The 27,772-nt window shown below is 43.5% G+C and overlaps 1 protein-coding gene across 1 annotated transcript in view; it reads left to right on the forward strand.

The window, feature by feature from the left end:
• Positions 1-27,772, forward strand: part of WDR72 (WD repeat domain 72) — a 426,854-nt gene that overhangs the window by 69,796 nt on the left and 329,286 nt on the right. Inside the window, exons 9-11 of the mRNA XM_075342738.1 lie at positions 1,490-1,631; positions 19,619-19,861; positions 23,259-23,479. Coding sequence (XP_075198853.1) covers positions 1,490-1,631; positions 19,619-19,861; positions 23,259-23,479 — 606 coding nt within the window. The remainder of the gene's footprint in view (positions 1-1,489; positions 1,632-19,618; positions 19,862-23,258; positions 23,480-27,772) is intronic.

The following is a 27,772-nucleotide window of genomic DNA, read 5'->3' on the forward strand; positions in this document are numbered from 1 at the left end:
TCCTGCTGGGCAGGACACATCGCTGTGTTTGACACTGTGTAACAGGATCACAGTGACTGCTGAGATCGTTATACAGGTCGCTACTGCGATCTATATTGTTCTGCATCGCTGGTAAGATCTTACTGTGTGACATCTCACCTGCGACCTCCCAGCGACTTACCTGCGATCCCTATCAGGTCGCATCGTTTTCGGGATTGCAGGTAAGTCGTTATGTGTGAAGGTACCTTTACACTGGTGATCTTTCCTGTTCTACTGCAACTCACTACAGATTTCCGATTAGGCTATGTGCGCACACTGCAGAAAATTTGTTCACAGAAAAACCCTGCACCTTGTGCCAGAAAACACAACAAAAATCCACATGCCTTTTGGTGCATGCATTTTTTATGCATTGTTTAGTGATATAAGTGGCTTTCAGGACTAAAAACCACAGGACAAAAAGCAACAAAGAATTGTCATGCTGCAGTTTTTTTGTAAACTCCAAACTGCGAGCAATAAAAAAGCAACGTGCGCACAGCATTTTTGAATTCTCATAGACTTTGCTGGGAGAAGGAAAGACATGCAGTTTTGGGCAACAAAAAACATGGCAAAAAATACAGCGTGCTCACACAACCTAACAAACTCAACCCGGGATCTCACTTCCTCCTAGTTTCCACGCAACGACTCCCAGGGCTGATCGGCTGCTAACCCTTTCTTTCCCAGCTACCTAATCTCCACAGCTTAATACGGGAATTGTACTAAATCACATAACTGTATTGCACAAACAATAACATATCAACAGAACAATTTAAAAGTCTTTAGGGAGAGTCAGACATCTGACTACATAAGGGAACATTCAGACAACTGATTTTTGCGTACGAGTGCTATTTGTGGTTTCTATAGATAGCACTAATACTTGGTTTTCATGGATAAAACTAATACCAGGCCATGGTGCCAGTCACATATCCATGATTATTGGCAAAAATCGCAGAGGCATGTCCAATCTCAATCACAGGGTTACAATCGGCAATGCAAGTCTATGGGTCCGTAAAAATATTGTGCTGACGTCGGATGACATCTGAGTCCTGAAAATGTGTTCTCCATGTATGAGAAAAACTGCTAACACTCAAATCACACTCTGATCAAGCCTTTATCAAAGTCTGACACAAAAAAATTGGTCTGTTTTTCTCGTACATTGAAAAAGTGGAAGTCTTAAGAAGCCATAATTCTCCCAGCCTCCCCCAAAGACATATGGATGTTCCTCTTATATATGAGTTAGGTAATAATCTACAGGTTTCCGGTAACTTTTCACAAAATTTTACATGATCAACTGGATACACAATGCAATACGGGCTGCAGGTTAGCTACAGAAATTTGGTATAATGTCCTCTTTAGTAATCCGTATGGTGATACTACACAATATGAAGGTGGAATACAATAATATCTGTGGAAGGTAACGTTTGTGCATTATAAAAGCATTATTGCTTGTTAACCTGCTGCTATATTTGTACAGAGCTCTTCATGTACCATGGGGTTTGTGAATGAAAGAAAGGAACCATTTTTTAAAATATTGTATTCTGGTGATTCGACTGGGCAGCTCTGCTTCTGGCATATCCCCGATGTTCCAGTAACACAGTTTGATGGTTCTCCATTAGGTAAGATATAACTTTTGCTACTTCAATATCAAAACTATTTATTAAACATCTTTATCTTTATTTGTAATTTTTTTTATCTCAAAATTGATTTCACCATGTCAGTTTTCAATGTGCAAGGGCAATGATAATGATTAACTCCTTCACTACCTTTGAAGTACATGTACGTCAAAGTTAGTGTCCCTGCCTTTGATGTGGGCTCACACGCCGAGCCCGTAGCACTCCCTGCACATAACAGTTGATTTAATCAGCCATCATGCACGCTTCACCCATTGCTGTTAACTCGTTAAATGCCGCTGTCAAGGTCTGCCAGCAGCTTTTAACACACATCAGAGGGGAGCACGTCATTCCTCATGCCCATCGGCATGCCCGTAATGTGATCGCAGGGTGGCGATGAGTTTTCATAACAATTGTGAGTCTGCTGATGACCCCTGTGTATGTCATTATGATATTCCTGTGAATGCCAGCCTGTGGCCAGTATAGATAGGAAATTGTTATTTCTTCTATACATAGCAGGTTCAAGTCACATAAGGAAACTAATTAATACGGTATAAAGTGAGAAAAAGTTTTTTAAAAAATAAAAAAAACCAAATTCAAATCGCCCCCTTTTTGACACAATAAAAGTAAAACAATTAAACAAAATATACATATTTGATGCTGCTGCATTCATAAGAGTACGATCTATTAAAATATAAAATGAATTAGGCCGTAACGGGAAAAAAGCTCAAAACATCTTATCTACCCAAAAATAATATCAATAAAATCATCAACCCAGAGCACAAAAAAAAGAAGCCCTCATACAACACCAAATCCTGAAAAATAAAAACTATACAAGTCTTGAAAAATGGCGACACAAGCAAATTTTATTTTCTTACAAAAAAATTTTCACCCCTTTAGGCTATGTGCGCACTTTGCGTTGAGTTTCTTGCAGTCGTAAACGCATCCTCTGGCAGAAATTGTCTTTGTCAAATTTGGTTTTGACCACAAAAACACTAAAAATGCGCTTGCGTTTTAGCCGCGTTTTTACCATGTTTTACTTGCTTTTTCATTGCTTAAAGTCAGATGCGTTTTGAATATAGATACACTACTAAATAAAGTTTTAACATTCAAACACTATGAAAAAAACGGAAAAAATGTTAACAAATATCTTAATTAAAATCATGCATAAAATAGCTAATTTAATTAAAAATATAACTGTTATAATATTTATGCATAAAATAACGTTAAATTATGGATTTTCAATAATTTAGATGTCGGACTATGTGTGTGTGTAAAGGGACATATGCCCTTATTATTAGTGATGAGCGAGTATGCTTGTTACTACTCGGTACTCGCACGAGTATCACTGTACTCGGGCTACTCGGCGGGGACCGAGTAATCTCGCGATACTCGTGCTGTACTCGTGGTCTTCATCCCTGCATGTTGGCGCTCTTTTGAGAGCCAGCCCTCATGCAGGGATTGGCTGGCAGACCACTGCAATGCCACAGCCCTGTTAGTTGTGGAATTGCAGTGATTGGCCGGCCCGCACAGCGTGACCGAGCCTTTATACCGGCGGGCGCGCTGTGCTCTGCTCACAGCCATCCAGACAGTCAGTGCAGGGAGAGGGTTGCTGCATCAGGGAAAGGTTTGCGGCCCTTTATAGTTATTTCCGTAGCCGGGCTGCAAACAGTGTGACCAGAAGTCCTTCTCAGGACTATTGTAGTTCTATATAGGCAGGCAGGGTAAAGCCAGGTCAGAGTACAGGAGCAGAGTCCTTCTCAGGACTATTGTTGCTATATACAGGCAGGGTATAGCCAGGTCGGAATACAGGCTAGTGACCAGAAGAGTCCTTGTCAGGACTATTGTAGCAGTATACAGGCAGGCAGGCAGGCAGGGTATATAGCCATTCCTAGTGGTGACCGTATACCAGCCTTCATCATATCTGGGGCTGGTGTACACAGTCTAAAACAGTCCAGATAGTGTCAGACTTCTCAGTAATTGTCGCTCCTAAAAACCTGTTAGGTTCTTAGTGCGTCCGTGCTTGCATTTAAAAACCGCACGTGTGTGCCTGTCGGTGGCAGCGTACAGGTGCACTTGTGTGCGTTTTTCACAAACTATTATATAACGCACAAGTGTAGTGTATAATACACGTCAGTCAGCAGTGGCTGATAGTGTCAGACTTCTCAGTAATTGTCGCTCCTAAAAACCTGTTAGGTTCTTAGTGCGTCCGTGCTTTCATTTAAAAACCGCACGTGTGTGCCTGTCGGTGGCAGCGTACAGGTGCACGATTTGCACAAACTTGGATATAACGCACAAGTCTAGTGAATACACGTCCGCACAGCATTGCAAAATGCGCAAGGGCGTTGGCAAGGAACAAGGAAGTGGACGTGATGGTGGTGCAGGCAGAGGCCGAGGTCGTGGGCAAGCTCTAATTTCGCCACAACAAAGGGCCACATCTAGTCGCTCGCACGTCCTGTCCCAAATTCTTGGGGACCACAGCAGTACACCGCTCGGAAGAGCTGTTCACGTTTCCATTCGCACATTCTGGCCTCTTGCCAGCTCATGTTGAAGTGGGTCATGAGGAGATCGTATGTACAGATGCCCAAATATTTGAGCAGCCACGTTCTCACGAAGTTGGCAACGTGTCTCAACAAGGGGTGGACGATGATGAGACACAATTGTCAGGAAGTCAGGAGGAGGAGCAGGGTGCGGAAGAGGAAGACGACGTGGTGGATGATGCAGTAACTGACCCAACCTGGCAGGAGGATATGCAGAGCGAGGACAGCAGTACACAGGGGGAGGGAGGCGTAGCATCCCAACAGGCAGTAAGAAGCAGGGTGGTGGCTCCAGGCAGAAGTCAGGCAACCGTTCCCCGGAACAACAACACGACACAAGGTGCCTGTACAAATGTTAGGTCTTCCCGAGTCTGGCAGTTTTTTAAGTTGGCTCCAGATGATTCAAAAAAGGCCATTTGCAACACCTGCCGTGCCAGCATCAGCAGGGGTACCAAAACTAGCAGCCTGACCACCACCAGCATGATCAGGCACATGTCAGCCAAGCACCCGACTTTGTGGTAAGTACAACAGAGTCGAGGAGCAGTGCTTGCTGATGTCACTGCTACGTCTTCGCTGGTTGTGCATGCGAGCCAATCCCCTGTCCATGCTGCCTGCGAACAAGCCTCCTCCGGTCCTGCACCTGCAGTTGCCTACGCAGAAATAACACCATCATCAAGCACGTCCTTGTCCCAGCGCAGCGTTCAGTTATCCATTCAGCAAACCTTTGAACGCAGGCGCAAATACACTGCCAACGCCACACATGCCACAGTTCTAAATGCTAACATTTCGCGACTGCTTGCGCTGGAAATGTTGCCTTTTAGGCTGGTGGAGACAGAAGCATTCCGCGACCTGATGGCGGCAGCTGTCCCACGTTACTCGGTCCCCAGCCGCCACTATTTCTCCCGGTGTGCCATCCCCGCATTGCATAACCACGTGTCACAAAACATCACACGTGCCCTGAACAACGCTGTTTCACCCAAAGTCCACCTAACCACAGACACGTGGACAAGTGCTTGTGGGCAAGGCCGCTACATCTCGTTGACGGCACACTGGGTTAATATTGTGGAAGCTGGGACCCAGTCTGAGCGATGGACGGAACACGTCCTTCCCACACCAAGGTTTGCAGGCCCTACCTCAGTCAGGGTTTCACCCACACTCTACAGCTCAGGAATGTCATGCTCTTCAGCCTCCTCCTCCTCCTGCGCATCCTCATCCACTTTACCCTCCACACCAGTCCCAAGCTGGAAGCACTGCAGCACTGCCTCGGCGAAGCGGCAACAGGCTGTGCTGAAGCTAATCTGCATAGGTGACAAACCCCACAATGCAGAAGAGGTGTGGACAGCTCTGAAACAGCAGGCAGATCACTGGCTCACACCTCTGAACCTAAAGCCAGGAAAGGTCGTGTGTGACAATGGCCGGAACCTGGTGGCGGCTTTGAGGCGAGGCCAGCTGACACATGTTCCATGCGTGGCCCATGTGCTCAACCTCGTGGTTCAGCGGTTTCTAAAGTCATATCCAGAGCTGTCTGATCTGCTGGTAAAAGTTCGCCGTCTGTCTGCACATTTTCGAAAGTCACCTACTGCTTCAGCCGGCCTTGCCGGCTTTCAGCGCCGTTTGCATCTTCCGGCTCACAGACAGCGCCGTTTGCATCTTCCGGCTCACAGACTGGTGTGTGATGTCCCCACGAGTTGGAATTCAACTCTGCACATGTTGGTCAGGATATGTGAGCAGAAGAGGGCAGTTGTTGAGTACCTGCATCACCTAAGCCGTCGGGAAATGGGTCAAACTCCACACATAACACCTGAGGAGTGGAGATGGATGTCCGACCTATGTACCATCCTCCAAAACTTTGAGGACTCCACCAAGATGGTGAGTGGTGATGACGCCATTATTAGCGTCACCATACCGCTACTCTGCCTTCTAAAACGGTCTCTGCTCAAAAACAAACATGATGCATTGCAGGCGGAGCGCGATGAGTTGCAGCAAGAAACAGTAGTGGGTGTGGGTGATAACACACAGCCCAGCCTCGTCTCATCACAACCTGCAGTGGAGGACTATGACGAGGAGGAGGATGAAGACATGGAGCAACTCTCCGGCCAAATTGAGGATATGACATGCACACCAGTCATATCCTCGGTTCAGCGTGGCTGGCCAGAGGACAGGGTAGATGAGGAGGAGGAGGAGGACAGCATGTTCAGTCATCGTGTTGGTCAGGCTACTGAAGTCCTGGCTGTTAAGAGTCTGGCGCACATGGCTGACTTTATGGTAAGCTGCCTGTGTCATGACCCTCGCGTTAAGAACATCTTGGCCGACAATCATTACTGGTTGGTAACACTGTTAGACCCACGCTACAAGGAGAACTTTATGTCTCTTATTCCCGAGGCGGAGAGGTCAACCAAAATGCAGCAGTTCCGGAAGGCCATAGTCACGGAAGTAGGCAAAGCATTCCCCTCACAAAACGCTAGTGGCATAGGTCAGGAATCAGTGGACAACCAAGGCGTACAGCCGAGAGAGGCACAAGTCCAATCCGCCAGAGGTAGGGGAACAGTCTTTAAGATGTGGGACAGTTTTCTCAGCCCCTCACGTACCACAGCCCCTGAGGTGCGGGGTAGTGCCACAAGAAATCCTAAGTTTGCCCAGATGCTCAAGGAGTACCTTGCAGATCGAACAACTGTACTCCGACATTCCTCTGTGCCTTACAATTATTGGGTATCCAAGGTGGACACGTGGCATGAATTGGCTCTCTACGCCTTGGAAGTCCTGGCCTGCCCTGCCGCTAGCGTTTTGTCAGAGCGTGTTTTTAGTGCCGCAGGTGGAATCATTACAGATAAACGCACCCGCCTGTCAACTGAAAATGCTGACAGGCTGACTCTGATCAAGATGAACAAGGGTTGGATTGGGTCAAACTTCACCACACCACCAGCAAATGAGAGCGGAATTTAAAGTTTGTAACGGGAATTTGCCATGTACCTCCACTCACCCATGGGTACACACTTCTGGACTTTGGATAATCGCTGGACTGCTCCTCCTTCTCCTCATGCACCACCATGATGACCGTTACAATAGTTAGGCCTTTGTTTCAGGTATACCCCCAGTGGTAAATTTTTTCGCCCATTCTTTGCAGAATGGACATTACAACGACAGGAGACCTGCTCCTTTGCAATGGGAACAATGTTTTGAGGCCCTCATGCACGTCTCTATCCAGGGACAACGTGGAGCCTCCCAATTTTTGGCTGCCCTGCCTAAGGGCTATACTATAATACACCCACTTCCTGACAATGGACACTTAATGTTTTGAGGCCCTCATGCACGTCTCTATCCAGGGACAACGTGAAGCCTCCCAATTTTTGGCTGCCCTGCCTAAGGGCTATACTATAATACACCCACTTCCTGACAATGGACACTTAATGTTTTGAGGCCCTCATGCACGTCTCTATCCAGGGACAACGTGGAGCCTCCCAATTTTTGGCTGCCCTGCCTAAGGGCTATACTATAATACACCCACTTCCTGACAATGGACACTTAATGTTTTGAGGCCCTCATGCACGTCTCTATCCAGGGACAACGTGGAGCCTCCCAATTTTTGGCTGCCCTGCCTAAGGGCTATACTATAATACACCCACTTCCTGACAATGGACACTTAATGTTTTGAGGCCCTCATGCACGTCTCTATCCAGGGACAACGTGGAGCCTCCCAATTTTTGGCTGCCCTGCCTAAGGGCTATACTATAATACACCCACTTCCTGACAATGGACACTTAATGTTTTGAGGCCCTCATGCACGTCTCTATCCAGGGACAACGTGGAGCCTCCCAATTTTTGGCTGCCCTGCCTAAGGGCTATACTATAATACACCCACTTCCTGACAATGGACACTTAATGTTTTGAGGCCCTCATGCACGTCTCTATCCAGGGACAACGTGGAACCTCCCAATTTTTGGCTGCCCTGCCTAAGGGCTATACTATAATACACCCACTTCCTGACAATGGACACTTAATGTTTTGAGGCCCTCATGCACGTCTCTATCCAGGGACAACGTGGAGCCTCCCAATTTTTGGCTGCCCTGCCTAAGGGCTATACTACAATAGTCCCACTTCCTTCCAATGGGCACTTCAGGTTTACAGGCCCTCATGCACGTCTCTATCCAGGGACAACGTGGAGCCTCCCAATTTTTGGCTGCCCTGCCTAAGGGCTATACTACAATAGACCCACTTCCTTACAATGGGCACTTCAGGTTTACAGGCCCTCATGCACGTCTGTATGCAGGGGCATTGGTGAACCTCACAATTTTGGACTGCCCTGGCAAAGGAAAATACTACAAAGACTCACTTCCTCAAAATGGGCACATTAGACTCAGAGGCCTTTATGTACGTCTCTTCTCAGGGACATCGGAGTGCCACACAATGTTTTACGTAAAATCTTTCATGTATTAATCTCAAAAAGTAACATACATTAGCTCTATCTCACTATTGGGTATGTGCCCTTAACATTTCCGCCATGAAAATTCATTTTGGTGTCATTTTTGAAGGTTTTCTGGTGAGTCCGTAAAAATGGCGTAAAACGCGGACAAAATTGTTCACAGCTGTGACTTTTGAGTGATAAATGCTTCAAGGGGTCTTCCCCATGCTGTTGCCATGTCATTTCAGCACTCTTCTGAGACTTTTGTGCCATTTTTAGGGTTTCTACATGCTGCCGGGGGTCATTTCACAAAAATACTCGGGTCTCCCATAGGATAACATTGGGCTCAGTGCTCGGGCCGAGTACACGAGTATCTTGGGATGCTCGGCCCGAGCCTCGAGCACCCGAGCTTTTTAGTACTCGCTCATCACTACTTATTATAAAGTCAAAAACGCATGCGATTATTTTGTCAAAAAGCATGTTTTCTGCATCAAAAAAGCATGTAAAACGCTGGGATTTTAATTTAGGTTGAAAGTTCTCATTGACTCTAATGTTAGCAAAACGCTGCCAAAATGGCAAAAACAATTGACATGTTGCTTCTTTAAACGCTGAGTTTTTGCCAAATTTTCTGCAACTGAAACGCTGCATTTTAAACAGCATTGGGCGCACAAGAAATCACAATTTCCCATATACTTTGCTTGAAAATCAAAACGCATGCATTTTGGCATTAAAACGCTGCAGTTCAAACCGCTGCGGAAACGCATGAAAAAACGCAAAGTGCGCACGTAGCCTTAATAGGAAAAAAAACAACTATCAATCTATCTATGTTTTATATCTAAGTACTACTAGTGTCATGTAGAATCATGATGCCAGGTCAGTTTTACTGTATGGTGAACATTATAAATAATCCACACCCCCACACACTTCTTTTTGCCATTTCAACTCAGAATTTTTTTCCTGCTTTCCAGAGCATCACATGATAAAATGGATGGTGTCATTCAAAAGTACAAGCCCTACTGCTATGGGGATAGAAAATAAAAAAAATTATGGCTTTTGGATTAAAAGGAAAAAAACAAAACAAAACAAAAAAAAAAACAAAAGTGCAAAAATGAAAAATCGCAAGGTAGTGTAAGGATTAACCCCTTAACAACCTATGACGTGCTGTATACGTCACAAGTCATCTCCCTGCGTTTGACGGATCTTTCTCTGCAGATGAAACCTGAACTATTTAGCCTTTTCCTGCCTCTACCAGCTGCGGGTGGAGCAGCGCTCCGCTCTCAGCTGTCAACCTATAAATATGGCTGTCAATCTCTGATAACGGCATTTATTGAGCACTGGAAGTGGGTGCCCTGTTCTGACTTCTCATCTGCTTTCCCACAATGCGATCATGGGACACCACTTGGTTGTCATGGGACGGCCATCTGTTGAAAATTACTGCTTCTGTCATCACAGTACTCCTGTGAAAACCAGGCCATGGACAGTCTTCATAAGAAACTGATTTTTTCTCTGTACAGCAATGCTGATGAACCGATGTGCATACAACAAGTATTGACACCATTGGCAGGTCACATTCCCAAAGGGATTTTGCTTTAGACAATATTTGTTAGCTTATATATTTTTACTAGCTGCAGTACCCGGCATTGTCCGGAATAGTAACTGTCTCTCTGTCTCTCTCCCACTCTCTCTCTCTCTGTCTATTTCTGTCTCTCTATCTCTTTGTCTGTCTGTCTCTATCCCTTGTCTGTTTCTCTGTCTATCTCTTTGTCTGTCTGTCTCTTTCCCTGTCTGTCTTTTTCCCTGTCGGTCTCTTTCCCTGTCTGTCTCTCTCTCTTTCCCTATCTGTCTCTCTCTATCTATCTTCTTGTCTGTCTCTATATCTCTTTATCTGTCTGTCTTTCTCTTTCCCTATCTGTGTGTCTCTCTATCTCTTTCCCTGTTTGTCTCTTTCCCTGTTTGTCTCTTTCCCTGTCTGTGTCTTTCCCTGTCTGTCTCTGTCTATTTCCCTGTGTCTATCTGTGTCTGTTTCTTTGTCTGTTTGTCTCTTAGTTTGTCTGTCTCTGTCTGTCTGTCTCTTTGTCTGTATTTGCCTGTCTCTGTCTGTCTGTATCTTTCTCTGTCTGTCTCTTTCCCTGTCTGTCTCTGTCTCTTTGCTTGTCTGTCTCTGCCTGTCTCTTTCCCTTTCTGTCTGTGTCTGTGTCTGTCTCTTTATCTATCTCTTTGGTCTGTCTCTGTGTGTCTGTGTCTGCCGATCTTTGTCTGTCTGTCTCTTTCCCTGGCTGCATTGTGACATGCCAACATTCTTCTGATGTTCTGGCTGCATTGTGGCTCCCATCTCCATTGACTTTAATGGACGCAGGTTTTTTGGCAAATAAGTGTAAAGCTTGGACTTCAAGATTTCCCCTCCAAACATAGTCTATGATGTTCCCTGGGTCAAATAGGGTATCTGTGCAAAATGTTGTGATTTTTCATGCGACGGTGCAAATTTCTTTAGCGGACATACATACATACACACACACACACACACACACACACACACTCTCACACACACACACACACACACACACTCAGCTTTATATATTAGATTGAGCATGTAACATTTCCAGCAAGATATCTATGAATATATTTATTATTACTTATTACCATTTAAAGTAGCATTCCTATGAAACATTTAATGCCCTAAATCTGTGTAAATGGGGTAATATACTCACTGTTCACGGTCTTCTCTGGTTTCCAGCGCTGCCCTGGCCCTTGCCTCACATGACTTCAATTTCAACTTGCCGAATCAAACTGGGGTTTATGTGTAAGCCAGAAGCCGCTTTCCCAGTGTAAGGCTGGAGTCACCCTAGTGTATGGCATCCAGTGCGAGTGCATCGGTTGTGATATGCTAATGACCCTCGGCTTAGGCTCTGCTGTGAGCATGAGCCAAGTGTCGTGCAACTGTGAGATGATCCTGGGATCGGATCACAGCTGCGGAGGTTAGGAAAGGATTAATCTCCCCATCTCCAACAGGGGTACCCTCCGGACTTTGAAGAGGTTACCTCTGGGTTCTCCGACTGGCTCTTGACACTGTGCCACATCTTCACTTCTCAAACCCTTCTACAGAACTCCCCTCACAAGGTCCATCTCTGTAACCAACCCACGAGTCATCTGTCACTCCTTCCTATTTTATCTAACACCGAATCTACCACTGCTCTTGCCTGACTGCTAGGTGGCACCAGCTCTGCTAAATCATGGACCCGCACTTCACTAGCAGCAGTAATTTTATAAAATACATTAACAGCATACTTGGTACCTACAACACATTATCATCACAACACAGACAAATAGCATAGAACAATAGAAGGGGGGTGCGACCACCTATTAAGTCTACATTTCCTGCCATTATCCAATAACAATGTTAGACTATGGAGACACATTCTCTATTTATCTCAAAAGGAATGGTAGAGTTTAGTTCTTTTATTTACTAAAAATTCCAAATAGAATTTCCAGAAAGAATTACAGAGGAAGATCACAATGCTAATTTTGATAAAATATGTTCCAGAATTGAAACTTGAAGGAGATTTAAGTATTTACTAAAAATGCCTTTCAAAAAAAGATGACGGGTGCTCTTTAAAGACTTCCTGTCCATTTACTTTGTATAGTGAATATTATAGTTTGCTTATTAACAAAAAAAGGATTCTCCTTGGAGATAGCAATCAACATGAGCATCTTGCGCTCTTCCAGGCAGCTTAGCAGTTTGCCAGCAGAGACATTCAGAGAAGTTGCTGCCCGTGATTGAGCGTAACTAATAAAGGGAAGCCCCTGCTTGCCCAGAAGAGAGCAATATGCTCAAGGCATATTGATTGCTTTCTGGGAACCCTCTTTTTTGCCTGGTGTACAAGACATAATTAATCCACACCAAAAGTGATAGAGGACCAGATGTCATGACCTCTTTTATGATAGTAGTTAAAAATGAATAACATGTTCCCATTGATAAACAATAAATTGAAACCCAAGATAAAAATAAAATTAGCAAATATCCCATAGTAAGAGAATAAATAAATAAATAAATAAATAGTAATAATACATGTACAAATATATAGCCTACTTGGTGACACTATTTGGATAAAAAAAAAGCGTAAAAGCCATCCCACCGTAATAAGGTGTACCCAATTGGGATGAACCCTAACTCTTGTAGTTCACTTCACTATGTGTCAGTAGACCTCAAAATAGATGGAGGCCAGAGCAGGACCCAAACCAGTTAAAGCTGAGGCTGCTATTGCTGTTCCTAAACTGCCAGACACCTTCTTATCTGACCTGTCATATTTTTACATTGTGCAGTTAACACTACTGACTAGTGATGAGCGAGTACCAAAAAGCTCGGGTGCTCGAGGCTCGGGCCGAGCATCCCAAGATACTCGAGTACTCGGCCCGAGCACCGAGCCCAATGTTATCCTATGGGAGACCCGAGTATTTTTCTGAAATGACCCCCGGCAGCATGTAGAAACCCTAAAAATGTCACAAAAGTCTCAGAAGAGTGCTCAAATGACATGGCAACAGCATGGGGAAGACTCCTTGAAGCATTTATCACTCAAAAGTCACAGCTGTGAACAATTTTGTCTGAGTTTTACGCCATTTTTACGGACTCACCAGAAAACCTTCCAAAATGACACCAAAATGAATTTTCATGGCGGAAATGTTAAGGGCACATACCCAATAGTGAGATAGAGCTGGTGTATGTTACTTTTTGAGATTAATACATGAAAGATTTTACGTAAAACATTGTGTGGCACTCCGATGTCCAAAACGCACGTTTTGTGCTTTTTACTAGCGATGTCGGTCATTTTTTTTTTCATTCTATCTCCCGTCGGTCGGTCTCGCTCTGTCTGTCTCTCTCTGTCTTGTCTGTCCCCCTCTCACAGTCTGTCGGTCAGTCTCCCCCCATCTCTCATACTTACCGTTCCCCGATCACTGCCGCGGCGCTGCACAGCTGTTCACTAAACTCCGGCGGCTTTTCCTCTTTTGAAAAAGCCGGCCGCTCATTAAACAATCTCGTATTCCCTGCTTTCCTGCTTTTCGGCGCCTATGATTGGTTGCAGTGAGACACGCCCCCACGCTGAGTGACAGGTGTCTCACTGCACCCAAACACAGCAGCCGGTGGGTGTGTGTATACTGTGCAGTGAAATAAATAATTAAATAATTAAAAAAAACGGCGTGCGGTCCCCCCAATTTTAATACCAGCCAGATAAAGCCATACGGCTGAAGGCTGGTATTCTCAGGATGGGGAGCTCCACGTTATAGGGAGCCCCCCAGCCTAACAATATCAGTCAGTTTATTAGAAATAAAAAACACTAACAAAGTCCCTCATCACCAATTTATTAACCCCGACAAACCCTCCATGTCCGGCGTACTCCACAGTCCTCCAGCGTCGCATCCAGCTGTGTTGCATGAAGGTGACAGGAGCTGTAGAATACACCGCCGCTCCTGTCAGCTTCACACAGCAACTGAAGACAGCCGCGCGATCAGCTGAGCTGTCACTGAGGTTACCTGGATTCAGCGGTGGATGCAGTGGTGGCTGCGGGTAACCTCAGTGACAGCTCAGCTGATCGCGCTACTCACCGCCGCTCCGGTCAGCTCCACGCAGCAACTGGGGTGAGTATAGCGATCAGCTGAGCTGTCACTGAGGTTAATCGCGGCCACCGCTGGATCCATGACAGCAGCTGATCGCGCTACTCACCTCAGTTGCTGTGTGAAGCTGACCGGAGCGGCGGTGTATTCTGCAGCTCCTGTCACCTGCATGCAGCAGAGCTGGACCCGACGCTGGAGGTCTGTGGATTACGCCGTACCTGGAGGGCTTTGTCGGGGTTAATAAATTGGTGATGAGGGACTTTGTTATTGTTTTTTACTTCTAATAAAGGATTTTTCGAGTGTGTGTGTTTTTTAACTGTAATTTACAGATTAATCATGGAAGGTATCTCGGGGAGACGCCTGACATGATTAATCTAGGATTTAGTGGCAGCTATGGGCTGCCATTAACTCCTTATTACCCCGATTTGCCAATGCACTAGGGTAAATCGGGAAGAGCCGGGTACAGTCCCAGAACTGTCGTATCTAATGTATGCGGCAATTCTGGGCGGCTGCTGACTGATATTGTTAGGCTGGGGGGCTCCCCATAACGTGGGGCTCCCCATCCTGAGAATACCAGCCTTCAGCTGTATGGCTTTATCTGGCTGGTATTAAAATTGGGGGGACTGCACGCCGTTTATTTTAATTATTTATTTATTTATTTTACTGCACAGTATAGACACGCCCACCGGCTGCTGTGATTGGGTGCAGTGAGACACCTGTCACTCAGCATGGGGGCGTGTCTCACTGCAACCAATCATAGGCGCCTGTTGGCGGGGAAAGCAGGGAATACGAGATGGCTGTGTGCAGAGCACAGAGCGCCCGCCGGTATAAAGGCTCGGTCACGCTTTGCGGACCAGCCAATCACTGCAATTCCACAACTAACAGGGCTGTGGCATTGCAGTGGTCTGCCAGCCAATCCCTGCATGAGGGCTGGCTCTCAAAAGAGCGCCAACATGCAGGGATGAAGACCACGAGTACAGCACGAGTATCGCGAAATTACTCGGTACCCGCCGAGTAGCCCGAGTACAGTGATACTCGTGCGAGTACCGAGTAGTAACAAGCATACTCACTCATCACTACTACTGACGCTAGACACCCCCACACATCTCATGCACTTGTCCAGTGTGTAATATATCTCTACTGCTGCTAGGAAGCTTATTCTGTTAAGGATTCAAAAACATGAAACAGCTTAAAAAATAAGAATATTTTTTTTCATGGCTTGTTGACATGCTATGAAAACAGCTAATCTATTCCTAAAAAAAGGGATACTTTTTCAACTGCTTAATAAAAAGAATATGCAATTGTTGAACAATTTCAGAAGAGCAAATGTGTTGCGGATACCTAAAAAGAATATATTTTGGATAGTTTTTACAATTTAAGTCAATTAAAAAGTTTGTAGTGCAGTTCGTTTTCAAATAGAATAGGCTGTTGGTTACCACTAGTGATGAGCAAACTCGTTTGAAAAAGCTTCGACAATCTCAAATTCAACATGAGCCTTGGCTTGTTTGGTTCGGGATCAAATTCACAAACACTTTTCTCAAAAATCTGCAAAGTTCGGCTTGTTTGGTAACTGTTCAGGAACTATCCACTTCGTGCCCAATCACAGCCATGTCAAGTATTGGCAAAGCTCTGATTGGCCATGGAAATCACTGTAAAAAAGGAAGCAAAATGGTTAAAGCAGGACATATTTACCAGTTCCTGCACAGCTGTAACACTATTTCCGAGTCCGCTCATTATCATTCATGCATATTCACTGCTTCCCTGCCCATCGACTGTGATTGGCTTCAGTCAGACTGCCAGCCGCTCGCATGTCTGATTGGTTGCTGTCACAGTAGCTGTCTGTTTGCCCAAGTGAAATGTAAAAATAAATAAATTTAAAAAATTGTGCGCGGCCCCCCATATATTGATATCCAGCACAGAAAAAGCACATGGCTGCAGGCAGCAGCCCTCAGCTGTGTGTGATATCTTTTTTTGTATATCAAAATATGTGGGACCCCATACGGCTTTTTTAAAATTATTTAAATAAATAATTTTAAAAAATTTTGTGCGATCCCTCCCAATTTTGATACCCAGCCAAGAGAAAGCCAACAGCTAGATGATGGTATTCTCAGGCTGGGTAGGCCCATGGTTATTACCCCCCCACCCTAAAAGAAAGCAGCCTACAGCCACCCAAGATTGTCGCATCCATTAGATGTGACAATTCCGGCACTTTACCCAGCTCATCCCGATTGCCCTGGTGTAATTGGAGTAATATAAGGGGTTAATGACAGCTCACAGCTGCCACTAAACCCTAGATTACTAATGAGAGGTGTCTCTGAGACCTCCCCATTACTAATCCTGTAAGTGAAAAGAAATAAACACAAATACTTAAAAAATCCTTTGTTTAAAATAAAGTACAAAAAATGCCACCCTCTTTCACTCCTTATTAGCCCCCAAAACACTCAAGTCCGATGTAATCCACACGAGATCCCATGATGATCCCAGCTCTACTACATTGTGAACTCGCAGCTTGCTGACACATAGCATGACTGCCCGCTGTGACTTCAAGCAGAGACTGACTGAGCTGCAGCTGTAAAGCCTGCTTTACATGCTGCAATGTATCTTACAATGTGTTGGCGGGGTCACGTCGTAAGTGACGCACATCCGGCATTGTAAGTTACATTGTATGTGTGAGACAGGTACGTGCGATTGCGATTGAACGTTAAAACGTTCATCGCATACACATTGTACCTGCCTCTAGAACTGCACGTCAGATTGTTCATCGTACCCGGGGTAGCGTACATTGCCGTGTGTGACACCCCGGGAACGATGAACAGATCTTACCAGCGTCCTGCGGCTCCCGGCCCACAATGCGGAAGGAAGGAGGTGGGCGGGATGTTTATGTCCCTCCCACTCCAGGAAGTGGACATTCGCCGCCCATATCAAGGTCGTATGGACGGGTAAGTACGTGTGACGGGGGGTTACTCGTATGACACATACGATGGGGGCGTTGCAAATTGCATACGAAATCGTATGCGAAATTGCAACGTGTAAAGCAGGCTTTAGTGGTGATGTTACTGAGTGTATGTGCAGTCACAGCTGGAGGCTCCCACAGTACCTCACCTTGACCACAGGTAAACTCACCTCAGGTGAACTGATTGAACTAAGTGACCACACTCCAGTTGCCAAGAAATGCAGATGTAGTGATGAAATTTATACACCAAATTCCTGCACCAAATTTGCATTTTCTGGCAAAAAGCACATCAATACTGCATCAAAATTGCACGGCGATTAAATGTGATTTTTTTGCAAGAACAAGCAGATTTGGTGCAAAAATTTGGTGTATAAATTTTAGCACCAAATCTCCATCTCTTGGCAAAATAACCCACACAAGAACAGTTTTGATGTCGTTTAGATGCGGTTTTCTGCCATGAGATACAAATTTGGTGCAGACATTTCAGCATTAAATTTGCATCTCCTGGCAGAAAACCACACCAAAACAGCTTCAAAACTGTTTTTGTGTGTTTTTTGCCAAGAGATGCAGATTTGGTGCTGACATTTATTCACCAAATTCCTGCATCAAATCTGCATCATCTGGCAAAAAAACTAGTCTATAAAACAGGCGGTAATGTTCTATGCCAGTGCACTGCGACTTCAGGATGTATCAGAGACAGGATCATTTTGGGACCTCGTACAGCTTACAGTGGACCTGAGGATTTGAGGGTTCAAAAAGAGGTAAAAAAGGGTAAGTTTTTTGTATTTTATTTGAAATAACAGATTTTTTTGATGTTTGTGTTTATTTCTTTTCACTTGCAGGATTAGTAATATGGGTCTCATAGAATGCTCCCATTACTAATCTAGAGCTTAGTGACAGCTGTGGGCTGTCATTAACCCCTTATATTACCCTGATTGCTACTGCACCAGGGCAATCAACATAAGCCAGGTAAAGTGGTGAGATTGTCGCATGTAATGGATGCGACAATTTTGAGTGGCTGCAGGCTGCTATTTTTAGGTTGGGGGGTGACCAATAACATGGGCCTCCTAGCTTGAGAATACTAGCCCACAAGCTGTTGGTTTTATTATGGCTGTGTATCAAAATTGGGAAGGACCGCATGCCATTTTTTTAAATTATTTATTAGTTATTATTATATATATAGTTATATAGTAATTAGTTATTATTATTTATTTAGATATTTTGATGATGATTTGATAAATAATTTTAAAAAAGCTGCATGTGGTCCCTAATGTTTTGACACACAGCTAAGATAAGCACATGGCTGGAGGCTGTAGCCTGTAGCTATCTGCTTTATCTGCATGGGGTATTAATATACGGGGGCCCCTATGCCAATTTGTTAAAATATTTATTTATTTTTACATTCGATTAAGGGACCCAGACAGCATTTGTGATTCCAACCAATCACAGATGCTGTCACACAGTGTGGGAGCACAATCTAACTGCAACCAATTAGAGATGCTGGGACTGCCTTGAATATGAAGATCTGGAAGCAATATGACAGCCATGCAGAAGACTCGGTAAGTATAACTGTCCTGCTTTATTTCTTATTTTTTTTTTCATTTGCAGCCTCCCTAGGCCTTACTAACACCAGCCCCCCTAGCCCTTACTGATACATACAGTCATTTTGCCGCCTATTGAATTCAATGGTGTTTAGATATGTTAATCGAACTATTCATCGAACTGTTCAGTGAACACTGGAAAAAAGTTCACAAACCCGAACTGAACCTTGACAGTTTTGCTTATCTCTGGTTACCACCAGTTCCCATAGGGTGTTCCTATCGACCGAACGTTTGAGGTCACTTTGATATTTTTAAAACTGTGCTTGCATTAAAGCACTAGAGAGGGGCTCAGTAAAATTCTAGAAGACACATGTGTTATATATATATATATATGTTCTGGTAAATTAGTAACATTTGGTTTTTTTTTTTAATTCATCAAACAAATTATAATTTAAAAAAATGATGATCTCGAGTTATAGATTGTGCACTCTTCCTAACTCAAGTCAATAAGAGAGAACATAAACCATCTTTCTAAGGCTAGGTTGTAGTTAGTCTTTTCAGAAGTTTTGTAAAATATCTGCTCATTCCTTTCTAATACAGATATTTTGATGATGCCATCATTTGTCAGTGATAATGGTGGCAGTCAGATGCTATCACGAGTTTATCTAGAATGGTCTTGGGTTTTGGCAGTACACTTTAGATGAGTTTATGTGACTGAATAACAATAAAGTCTTGTCTACAAGCTTCTTGTGTAAGTAATAACATATTTCATTGATGGTTCTGTTTGAGAAGTGACTGAGTTTTGGCAAATATTGACTTGACATCTCCTCTGTAGATAAGTAGTTTCATAGATAAGGACTACAATTCATTATTATGTTCTAGGTAGAAAGGATTTAATGTCTACAATAGCTGCACTTTTGTTTTGTGATACTATTGATATGTTCTATCTTTTTTAGAGATACCACTAAAGGTACACTTGACTCTTCAGGAAATGTTTGACAGACATAAATCAATGTCTGAAGGAATCATAGATCACCTATGTAGCCCCAAAGGTGTGGCATTTGCCATGGTCACATCATCGCTCTACATTCCCAGCCTAGATAAGTTGGTGTGTGGCTGTGAAGATGGTAACATTGTCATTACATTTGCATTGCATGCTGCCAGAGCAAGGCTTCTACAAGACCATCCACTATTAAGAGGTAATAACAGACACCACAACAGTAAAGTAAATAGCATGGAAGAAATCGTATACATATAACATACTAATTATATGATTTTGGCACAGGATTATGATAAATACTTTAAAGGGAACGTTACGTGTCTGTTAAATCATGTTGACTGAAATACAGGAAGGACAAACATAGTTTCCCTATTCTGGTCATCTTTTAAACATGGTTTACAAGGAAAGTAGCAGATTAACAGGTCTCTTCATTTTTGTATAGCGAGAGACCTGCTAATCTAACTCAACTGGATGGGAAGAAGCCATCTTGGACTCACCTTACAAGATCTCTTTAAAATACATTATTAGCAGTAATGAAGCTAATTTTGTACTATCCTAAAGGAGGATCTTTATACAATATGAGCATATTAAAATGGACACATCATGGAATAGTGGCTGCAGATCTGATTAAAATATAGTTTTTATTTTTTAATTTCTTATCTTCATTGCTGAGATGTTAGCTTGTAAAGTTTAAACTCTAATTTCCACTAAAAGCAAAGAGGCATTAGCAAAGATTCATCTGTGGAGTGTTGACTTTTTCCATGCATGATGTTAACCAATCATAAGCAGGTGATGTCATGCAGGGGAATAAACAGGACATACCTCCAAAGAATGTCAGACTTGACTTTATCAGTGTAAAGGCCCAGTCACACACAACGACTTACCAGCGATCCCGAAAACGATGCGACCTGAAAGGGATCGCAGGTAAGTCGCTGGGAGGTCGCTATTGAGATGTCACACAGTCAGATCTTACCAGCGATCAGGAACAATACAGGTCGCAGTAGCGACCTGTATAACGATCTCAGCATTCACTGTGACCCTGTCACACAGTGTCAAACACAGCGATGTGTCCGGCCCAGCAGGACATCGCCTTTGAAGAAAATGGCCTGGACCATTCTGCAACGACTAGAGATCTCACAGCAGGGGCCTGATCGCTGGTAGGTGTCACACATAACGAGATCGCTAACGGGATCGCTACTGCGTCACCAAAACCGGGACTCAGCAGCGATCTCGCTAGCGATCTCGTTATGTGTGACGGTACCTTAAGACATGTAATAACAGATAGCCCTTCTCTCTTGACTAATATTAGTGCTGGTATCTACTGTGATTACAAACAGGGAAGGGGAGTAGAGCACAGCTGTGTGTGATTACAAACATCTTCTGCATTTGCAGCTCTAATTCCATGGCATTGTCAATGTGACTTGAGAAGGAGTATAGCAGAACTGACAGTGCTGTATGATGACAGCTGCAGATGCAGAAGTTACACTCATGGCCAAAAGTGTTGGCACTCTTGAAATTGTTCCTGAATATGAAATATTTCTGCCAGAAAATTATTGAAATTACACGTTTTGTCATACACGTTTATTTCTTTTATGTGTATTGGAAGAACACACACAAAAAAAACAAACAGATAAAAAAAGGCAAATTGTACATAATTTCACACAAAACCCCCCAAAACAGACTGGCCAAAATTTCTGGCACCTTTCCAAAATGATGGGTAAATAACTTTGTTTCATGGATGTGATGCTCGTTCAAACTCACCTGTGGCAAGTAACAGCTGTGGGCAATATGAAAATCACATCTGAAATTAGATAAAAAGAAGAGAATTTGACTCAATCTTTGCACTGTGTCTGTGTGTGCCACACTAAGCATGGAGAACAAAAAAGGAGAAGAGAACTGTCTAAGGATTTGAGAAACAAAATTGTTAAAAAATATCAATAAACTCAAGGTTACAATTCCATCCCCAGAGATCTTCATTTTTTTTTGTCCACAGTGCACAACATAATCAAGATGTTTACAACCCATGGCACTGTAGCTAATCTCCCTGGATGTGGAAAGCAGAGAAAAATTTATGAAAGGTTGCAATACAGGATAGTCCGGATGGAGGAAAAGCAGCTGCAATCAAGTTCCAAATAAATTCAATCTACCCATCCTGCAGGCTCAGGGTACATCAGTGTCAGCACAAACTATCTATTGACATTTGAATGAAATTAAACAATGTGGCTGGAGACCTAGGAAGACCCCACTGCTGTCACAGAGACACAAAAAAGCTAGACTGCAGTTTGCCAAAATGTACATGAATAAGCCAAAATCCTTCTCAGAAGACATCTTGTGATTAGATGAGATGAAGATAGAGCTTTTTGGTAAAGCACATTCTACTGCTAACCAAACATGGAATGAGGCCTACAAAGAAAATAACACAGTACCTACAGTCAAATACGGTGGAAGTTCAAAGATGTTTTGGGGTTGATTTTATGCCTCTGGCACTGGGTGCCTTGGCTGTGTGCAAAGCATCATGAAATCTGAGGATCACCAAAGGGTTTTGGGTCACATTGTAGTTCCCAGTGTCAGAAAGCAGAATTTGCATCCTAGGTCCTGGATCTTCCAGCAGGAATCTAAATCTCATTGACCACCGGTGGAGAGATCAAGTTGCTGTTGAGAGAAGGTGCTCTTCAAATATGAGAGAACTGGAGCAGTTTGCAAAAGAAGAGTGGTCAAAAATTCCAGATGAGAGGTGTAAGAAGCTTGATGATGGCTATAGGAAGCATTTGATTGCAGTTATTTATTACAAAGGACATGCAAAAATCTCTGCTATCGTCCCCTTGTTTATAGTGGAAATTAGAGTGTAAATTGTTCAAGCTAATATCTACACAACTGATATAAGAAAGTAAGTAATAACAAACGTAATTAGCTCTGTGGTCTCTATTACATGATGTTGCAAATATAACATGCTAAAACTGGTGAAAAGTCCTTTAAGGTTCTTGAGGCATTATTAGTTAGGTTCACTCAGCATTAGTCCTATGTGTATGGGGGCCTTTAGTCACAGCAAATTACACAATTTTGGGTCTTGCATTATATATGAGATATTTTATATATTGTAAACTGGAAATCTGAATATTTCAGAACACATAGTCCACTGTAAGTCACGTGACAATAGTGTAATAAACACATTTTCAAATAGTAGTGTACTATACATCATGTTATCCAAAATGTTCTATCACTGTTGAGGAATCCAATGAATGCAAGTGAATAGCAACAACACATTTTATATAACACTGCTTTCCAATTTTCAATACCCTCAATTAATCTTAAAGGGGATGTCCACTACTTGGACAACCCTTTCTTTAATGCCTGAGTCCGACTATTGAAATAAGAAAAGCTTATGCTCACCTCCAACACTGATCCCATACCAGTGATAATGACATGGATACAATAGGTGACTATATGTTTTAAGAAAGAGTTGGCCAAATAGTGGGAAAAGTCTTTAACATGTAGATGGACAAGCTCTTTTTGTACATTTACACTGTTTTGTCTTTACTTGAACTTATTGAGAATATTTTAATAAACTTTTGTCTCACATTGTTTGTTGCATATAGGTTCCTTACCACATAAGATATTTGAAGGCCATGACAGCAGTGTGACAAGTTTACTTTACCCACATGGACGTTCAGAGAAATATGATCCAAGTTGGCTCATTTCTGGAGATCAGAATTCATCTATAATTTGGAGAGATGTGTTCACAGGGGATATATTTCACAAGTTTGTGCTGCAGTCTGGTACAATCCTGAAGTTGCTAGTCTCACCAAATGATTACAAAGTAAGTAGCAGGTTCTAGGATAAGCATATATACTGTATATGCACTAAAATTTTCCATTATAGAGATTGTCCTATAAACAACATTTATCACTTTTCCACAGAATAGGTGATGATAACCTTATGATCACTCTGGGTCTATCCACGTGGATTCCCAACATTCACAAAAAAATTCCCCTCTGGGAATGAAATGTGCCTATTTGTCACGCACATGACTAGGAGGGTTTACCTAGTATCTGGTAAACCCCCAGAAGGTTTACAACACACAGGGGACACAGGGGTCACTATACAACGGAGGTCCCTGCCATTAGGGAGATGGGTGAGGGAACACTTCCTGAACTCACCTCAAGCTGACTCTTGAGTTTCCTAGGGTCCCTATACAGGTTATTTTAACCTGTTGATGAGCAGGATACCTTAAACCCTCAGCTGGCCCTAAACTCACTCTGCCTAGTGAGCAGGCCAATAAGATCACTAGACTCACCACTAAAATAAAGAGTCACAAGGCCAGGAATACAAACAGGGGAAATAGACGTGCAAGGAAAAGACACTCAAGGGAGCTTCAGTGCAGCAAATACCACTGCTACACACAACACGACAGACTTCTTCCAGAGCAGGCTCCATCCAAATTGGACCACATAGAAATGAGGATTCAGTTTTGCATCACAGGCATCATGGGATCAGATCGCATAACCTAAATAGGCTAGGGGAGTGATCCCAAAAGCCCCACCTGAGATTAGCAGCTAAAGCCAGCAGCCATGCATCAAAGGGTGCTTAACCCTTACAACATCACAAGGAAGAAGATGTTATCAAATAACAGTAGTGAACCTGCCAGTGGCAAGGCACTGTGACCTTCTGACACCAGATTCACTCAGGGTCTTGCCGAGCGAGGTACACGCATGACACTATTATGTGACCACTGGCAGTTACGATCTAGTGGAGTATTGGTCACACATGTATACTGCGGTTTCAGTATACTCAAAGTAGTGAGTAAAGTGGTGATCAGCCATCACAACTCCATTTACATGGTGAACTTTGGGACCTCCCTTTTGTGATCGGACCCCAACAATCATACACTTATCACCTATCAATCATACGTACTGTATAAGAGCTTAGTATTGTATATGGGACAATCCCCCACTTAAAGTTACTGTCAAAGACTACAATATCGATAGCCTATCTTTTGGAAAGGTTATCAATAAGAGATGTTTGAGAACTTTATGTGTGACACCAGTATCAGACTGGGGTGGTAAGGGCCCAATAAAATCATTGATTCTGGGACTTTCTGTTGAGATACATGTAAATATTACATTATTTTCTTTCACAAATTTTCTATGCTGCTAAATAATAATCATTACTTTGTGTGTTGAATGAATGATGAGTAGCTGCTTTTGTCTATACATAGTGAATCAAATATATTGAGCCAGCTACTTTTTACATTGTGGGGGGTAAGATGTTCACTTCTACAAAGGGAAAGAAAGAGAAGAAAAAGCGATCAAATGTCCTTATTTCAAAGCAGTGAAAAAAAATCTTTACTAATTATAATACCACAGATGAGGGTGTATTATACAGAAATACAAGCAGGGGCGCACATTCCAAAAATATCAATGATGCACGGCAAGCTGTATTTACAATTATACATTTAAATGTCCAACATTCATACAGGATGCTAAGTAACTGAGTGAATGCACTGTGAAAAGTGGAGCCTCAAATATAAAGTGTATGTATAAACTGCAGGATCATCTGTAATAGAACTGTATATAGTAAACAGCTTGTGAAAGAATGGCGACTGCCCCAATGCATGTTTCGGCAAAAGGCCTCCGTCAGGGGGCGGCATCATGGAAGGAAAAGGGCATTAAAAAGGGGCCCACCAGAGGATTCACCTGTCTCCCAGTATGCTAGTCTGAGCCGGCTTGGTACTGCTGAATCTACATTTGGAGTAAATAGACACTGAGCTGTAGTACCTGAGAATGGTTACTAAACAATAAATGGAGCTGTGGTGTTCTTGGTCAATAAATTGTGTGCATCTGGTAGACGTGGGACTTTTTAACAACTCAAAGATGGGTATGCAGGCTATTAGATCTCAGAGATCTGATACTGATGATACTGAAATAGGTCATCCATATTGAAGTCCTTTGGAACCCATGTAAAATAATCAATTATAATTTTGTGTTGTCATCCATAATTTTAAACCTATCCACAAGAGTGTATATTTGCTACAAACCCCATCACAATGATCCCCACCATTTACAAAAATGTGGAATGCATAGAAAACGCATGGAAAAAATCAATGAAAAAAAAAACAAATAAAAAATGTACTGAAAGCACATCAAAAACACTTCAAAAACATGCATCAACCCTCGCAAGTCTTTTTTACCAAGAGATGCAGATTTCGTGCAGAAATTTCTGCAACCAAATACTCAGCGTATGCACATAGCGTAATAATCAGACAACATTGTTCCCAGCAGTGACCTGGGAGTCAGATGCATCCAGAAATCTTCCCCATGTTGTTCTCATTCCATTTGAGTGCTGTTTCTATCTATTTCAGCAATTTTACTGCCCCCCTAAACCTCCTGTTATGGTCTTCTGGAAAAGTGCTTGAGTTTCCTATTGACTGCCATTAGACTCATTAGGCTGCTTTCACACTACGTTTTTTTTAACATGCGTCATGAACGTTTTTTTGCTGTAAAAGCGAATCCTGCTTTTACAGCAAAAAAACGCATGCAAACGCATGTGTCATTTTGCAGGATCCTGTCACTTTAAGTTTATGGGCGGGCATTGGAGTCATGTGATCGGGAGTCAGTGGAACTGAACATGATAGACTGGGAGCTGGCTTCTGACAGCTGCGGAGGCTCGTAACCAAGGTAAACATCGGGTAACTTGCTTGGATACCTGATATTTACCTTGGTGACGAGCATCCGCAGCTGCTAGGAGCCGGGCTGCCTGCTCCCTGCACACGTAACCAACGTAAACATTGGGTAACTAAGAGAAGCACATTGCTTGGTTACCTGATATTTACTTTGGTTACGAGTGTCCGCAGCTCTCAGGCGGGGGAGAGAGAGAGGAAAAGGAGAGGGAGAGAGAGGCAGAGAGGGAGGGGGAGAGAGACAGAAAGGGAGAGGGAGAGAGGGAGGGGGAGAGAGACAGAGAGGGAGTAGTAGAGAGGGAGGGGGAGAGAGGGAGGGGGAGAGAGACAGAGAGGGAGGGGGAGAGAGAGACTGATCACACCAGGCTGGTTTCTGGGCATGCTCAGTAGAGCAAGCAGGAGCCTGTCTATCAGCATGCCAGTGTTCACATGTGTTTGCATGCAGTATTGTCAGGATCCAGCAATTTGCAGTATTTGGATGCAGCTCAAAAACGCTACAAGTAGCGTTTTTGAAAAATGTTAAAAAACTGCAACTCGCTGGATCCTCACTATAACGCACGCAAACGCATGGGAACGCATGTTGACGCAAGTCCATTGGAAATGCATTGAAATGAAAACACATTTGCACTGGATCCGTTTTTGCGTTAAAAAAAAACGTTCAGGACGCATGTTAAAAAAACGTAGTGTGAAAGCAGCCTTACTCAAGTCGAGCCCATCCAAGCATCCGACCTGCTTGATTTGAGTACTAAGCTCGATAGCATTTTAATACTCGCTTGTCTCTATTTTTTAGTAATTTTATAGAAAGTCTCCATGACTGTAGACTTGTGAATCTTCACATATTTTATACTTGCGGTCACATGACCCCTCAGTCTGGCTACTAGCATCAGTAGAGTGACTGCAGATTTTTGTATAAAGGCTGGACATTCCCTTTAAGATTTCATTTTTGCAACTACCCCCTAGGGCCCCTTAAGCAGGTTGATGACAGGGCAGAATATTGTTCCTAACCACTTGTGTGAACATTTCTGCAGCTTGCAGAACAAAGGCGCTCATTGGTTGTATTGCTATTGCATCTTTCTAAAGCGGGCTTTACACACTACGATATTTCTAGAAATTGCTAGCGATATCGTATGCAAAAGCACCCGCCTCCGTCGTGCATGTGATATCGTGTGATCGCTGCCGCAGCGAACATTATCGCTACGGCAGCGTCACACGCACTTATCTGGTCGTCGGCGTTGCTGTGACTGCCAAACAATCCCTCCCTCAAGGGGGAGTTGCGTTCGATGTCACAGCGACATCACTAAGCGGCCGGCCAATCAAAGCGGAGGGGCGGAGATGAGTGGGATGAACATCCCGCCCACCTCCTTCCTTCCTCATTGCGGGTGGGATGCAGATAAGGTGAGGTTCCTCGCTCCTGCGGTGTCACACACAGCGACG

Source organism: Anomaloglossus baeobatrachus, chromosome 4 (assembly GCF_048569485.1).
Source record: "Anomaloglossus baeobatrachus isolate aAnoBae1 chromosome 4, aAnoBae1.hap1, whole genome shotgun sequence".
Classification (NCBI taxonomy): domain Eukaryota; kingdom Metazoa; phylum Chordata; class Amphibia; order Anura; family Aromobatidae; genus Anomaloglossus; species Anomaloglossus baeobatrachus.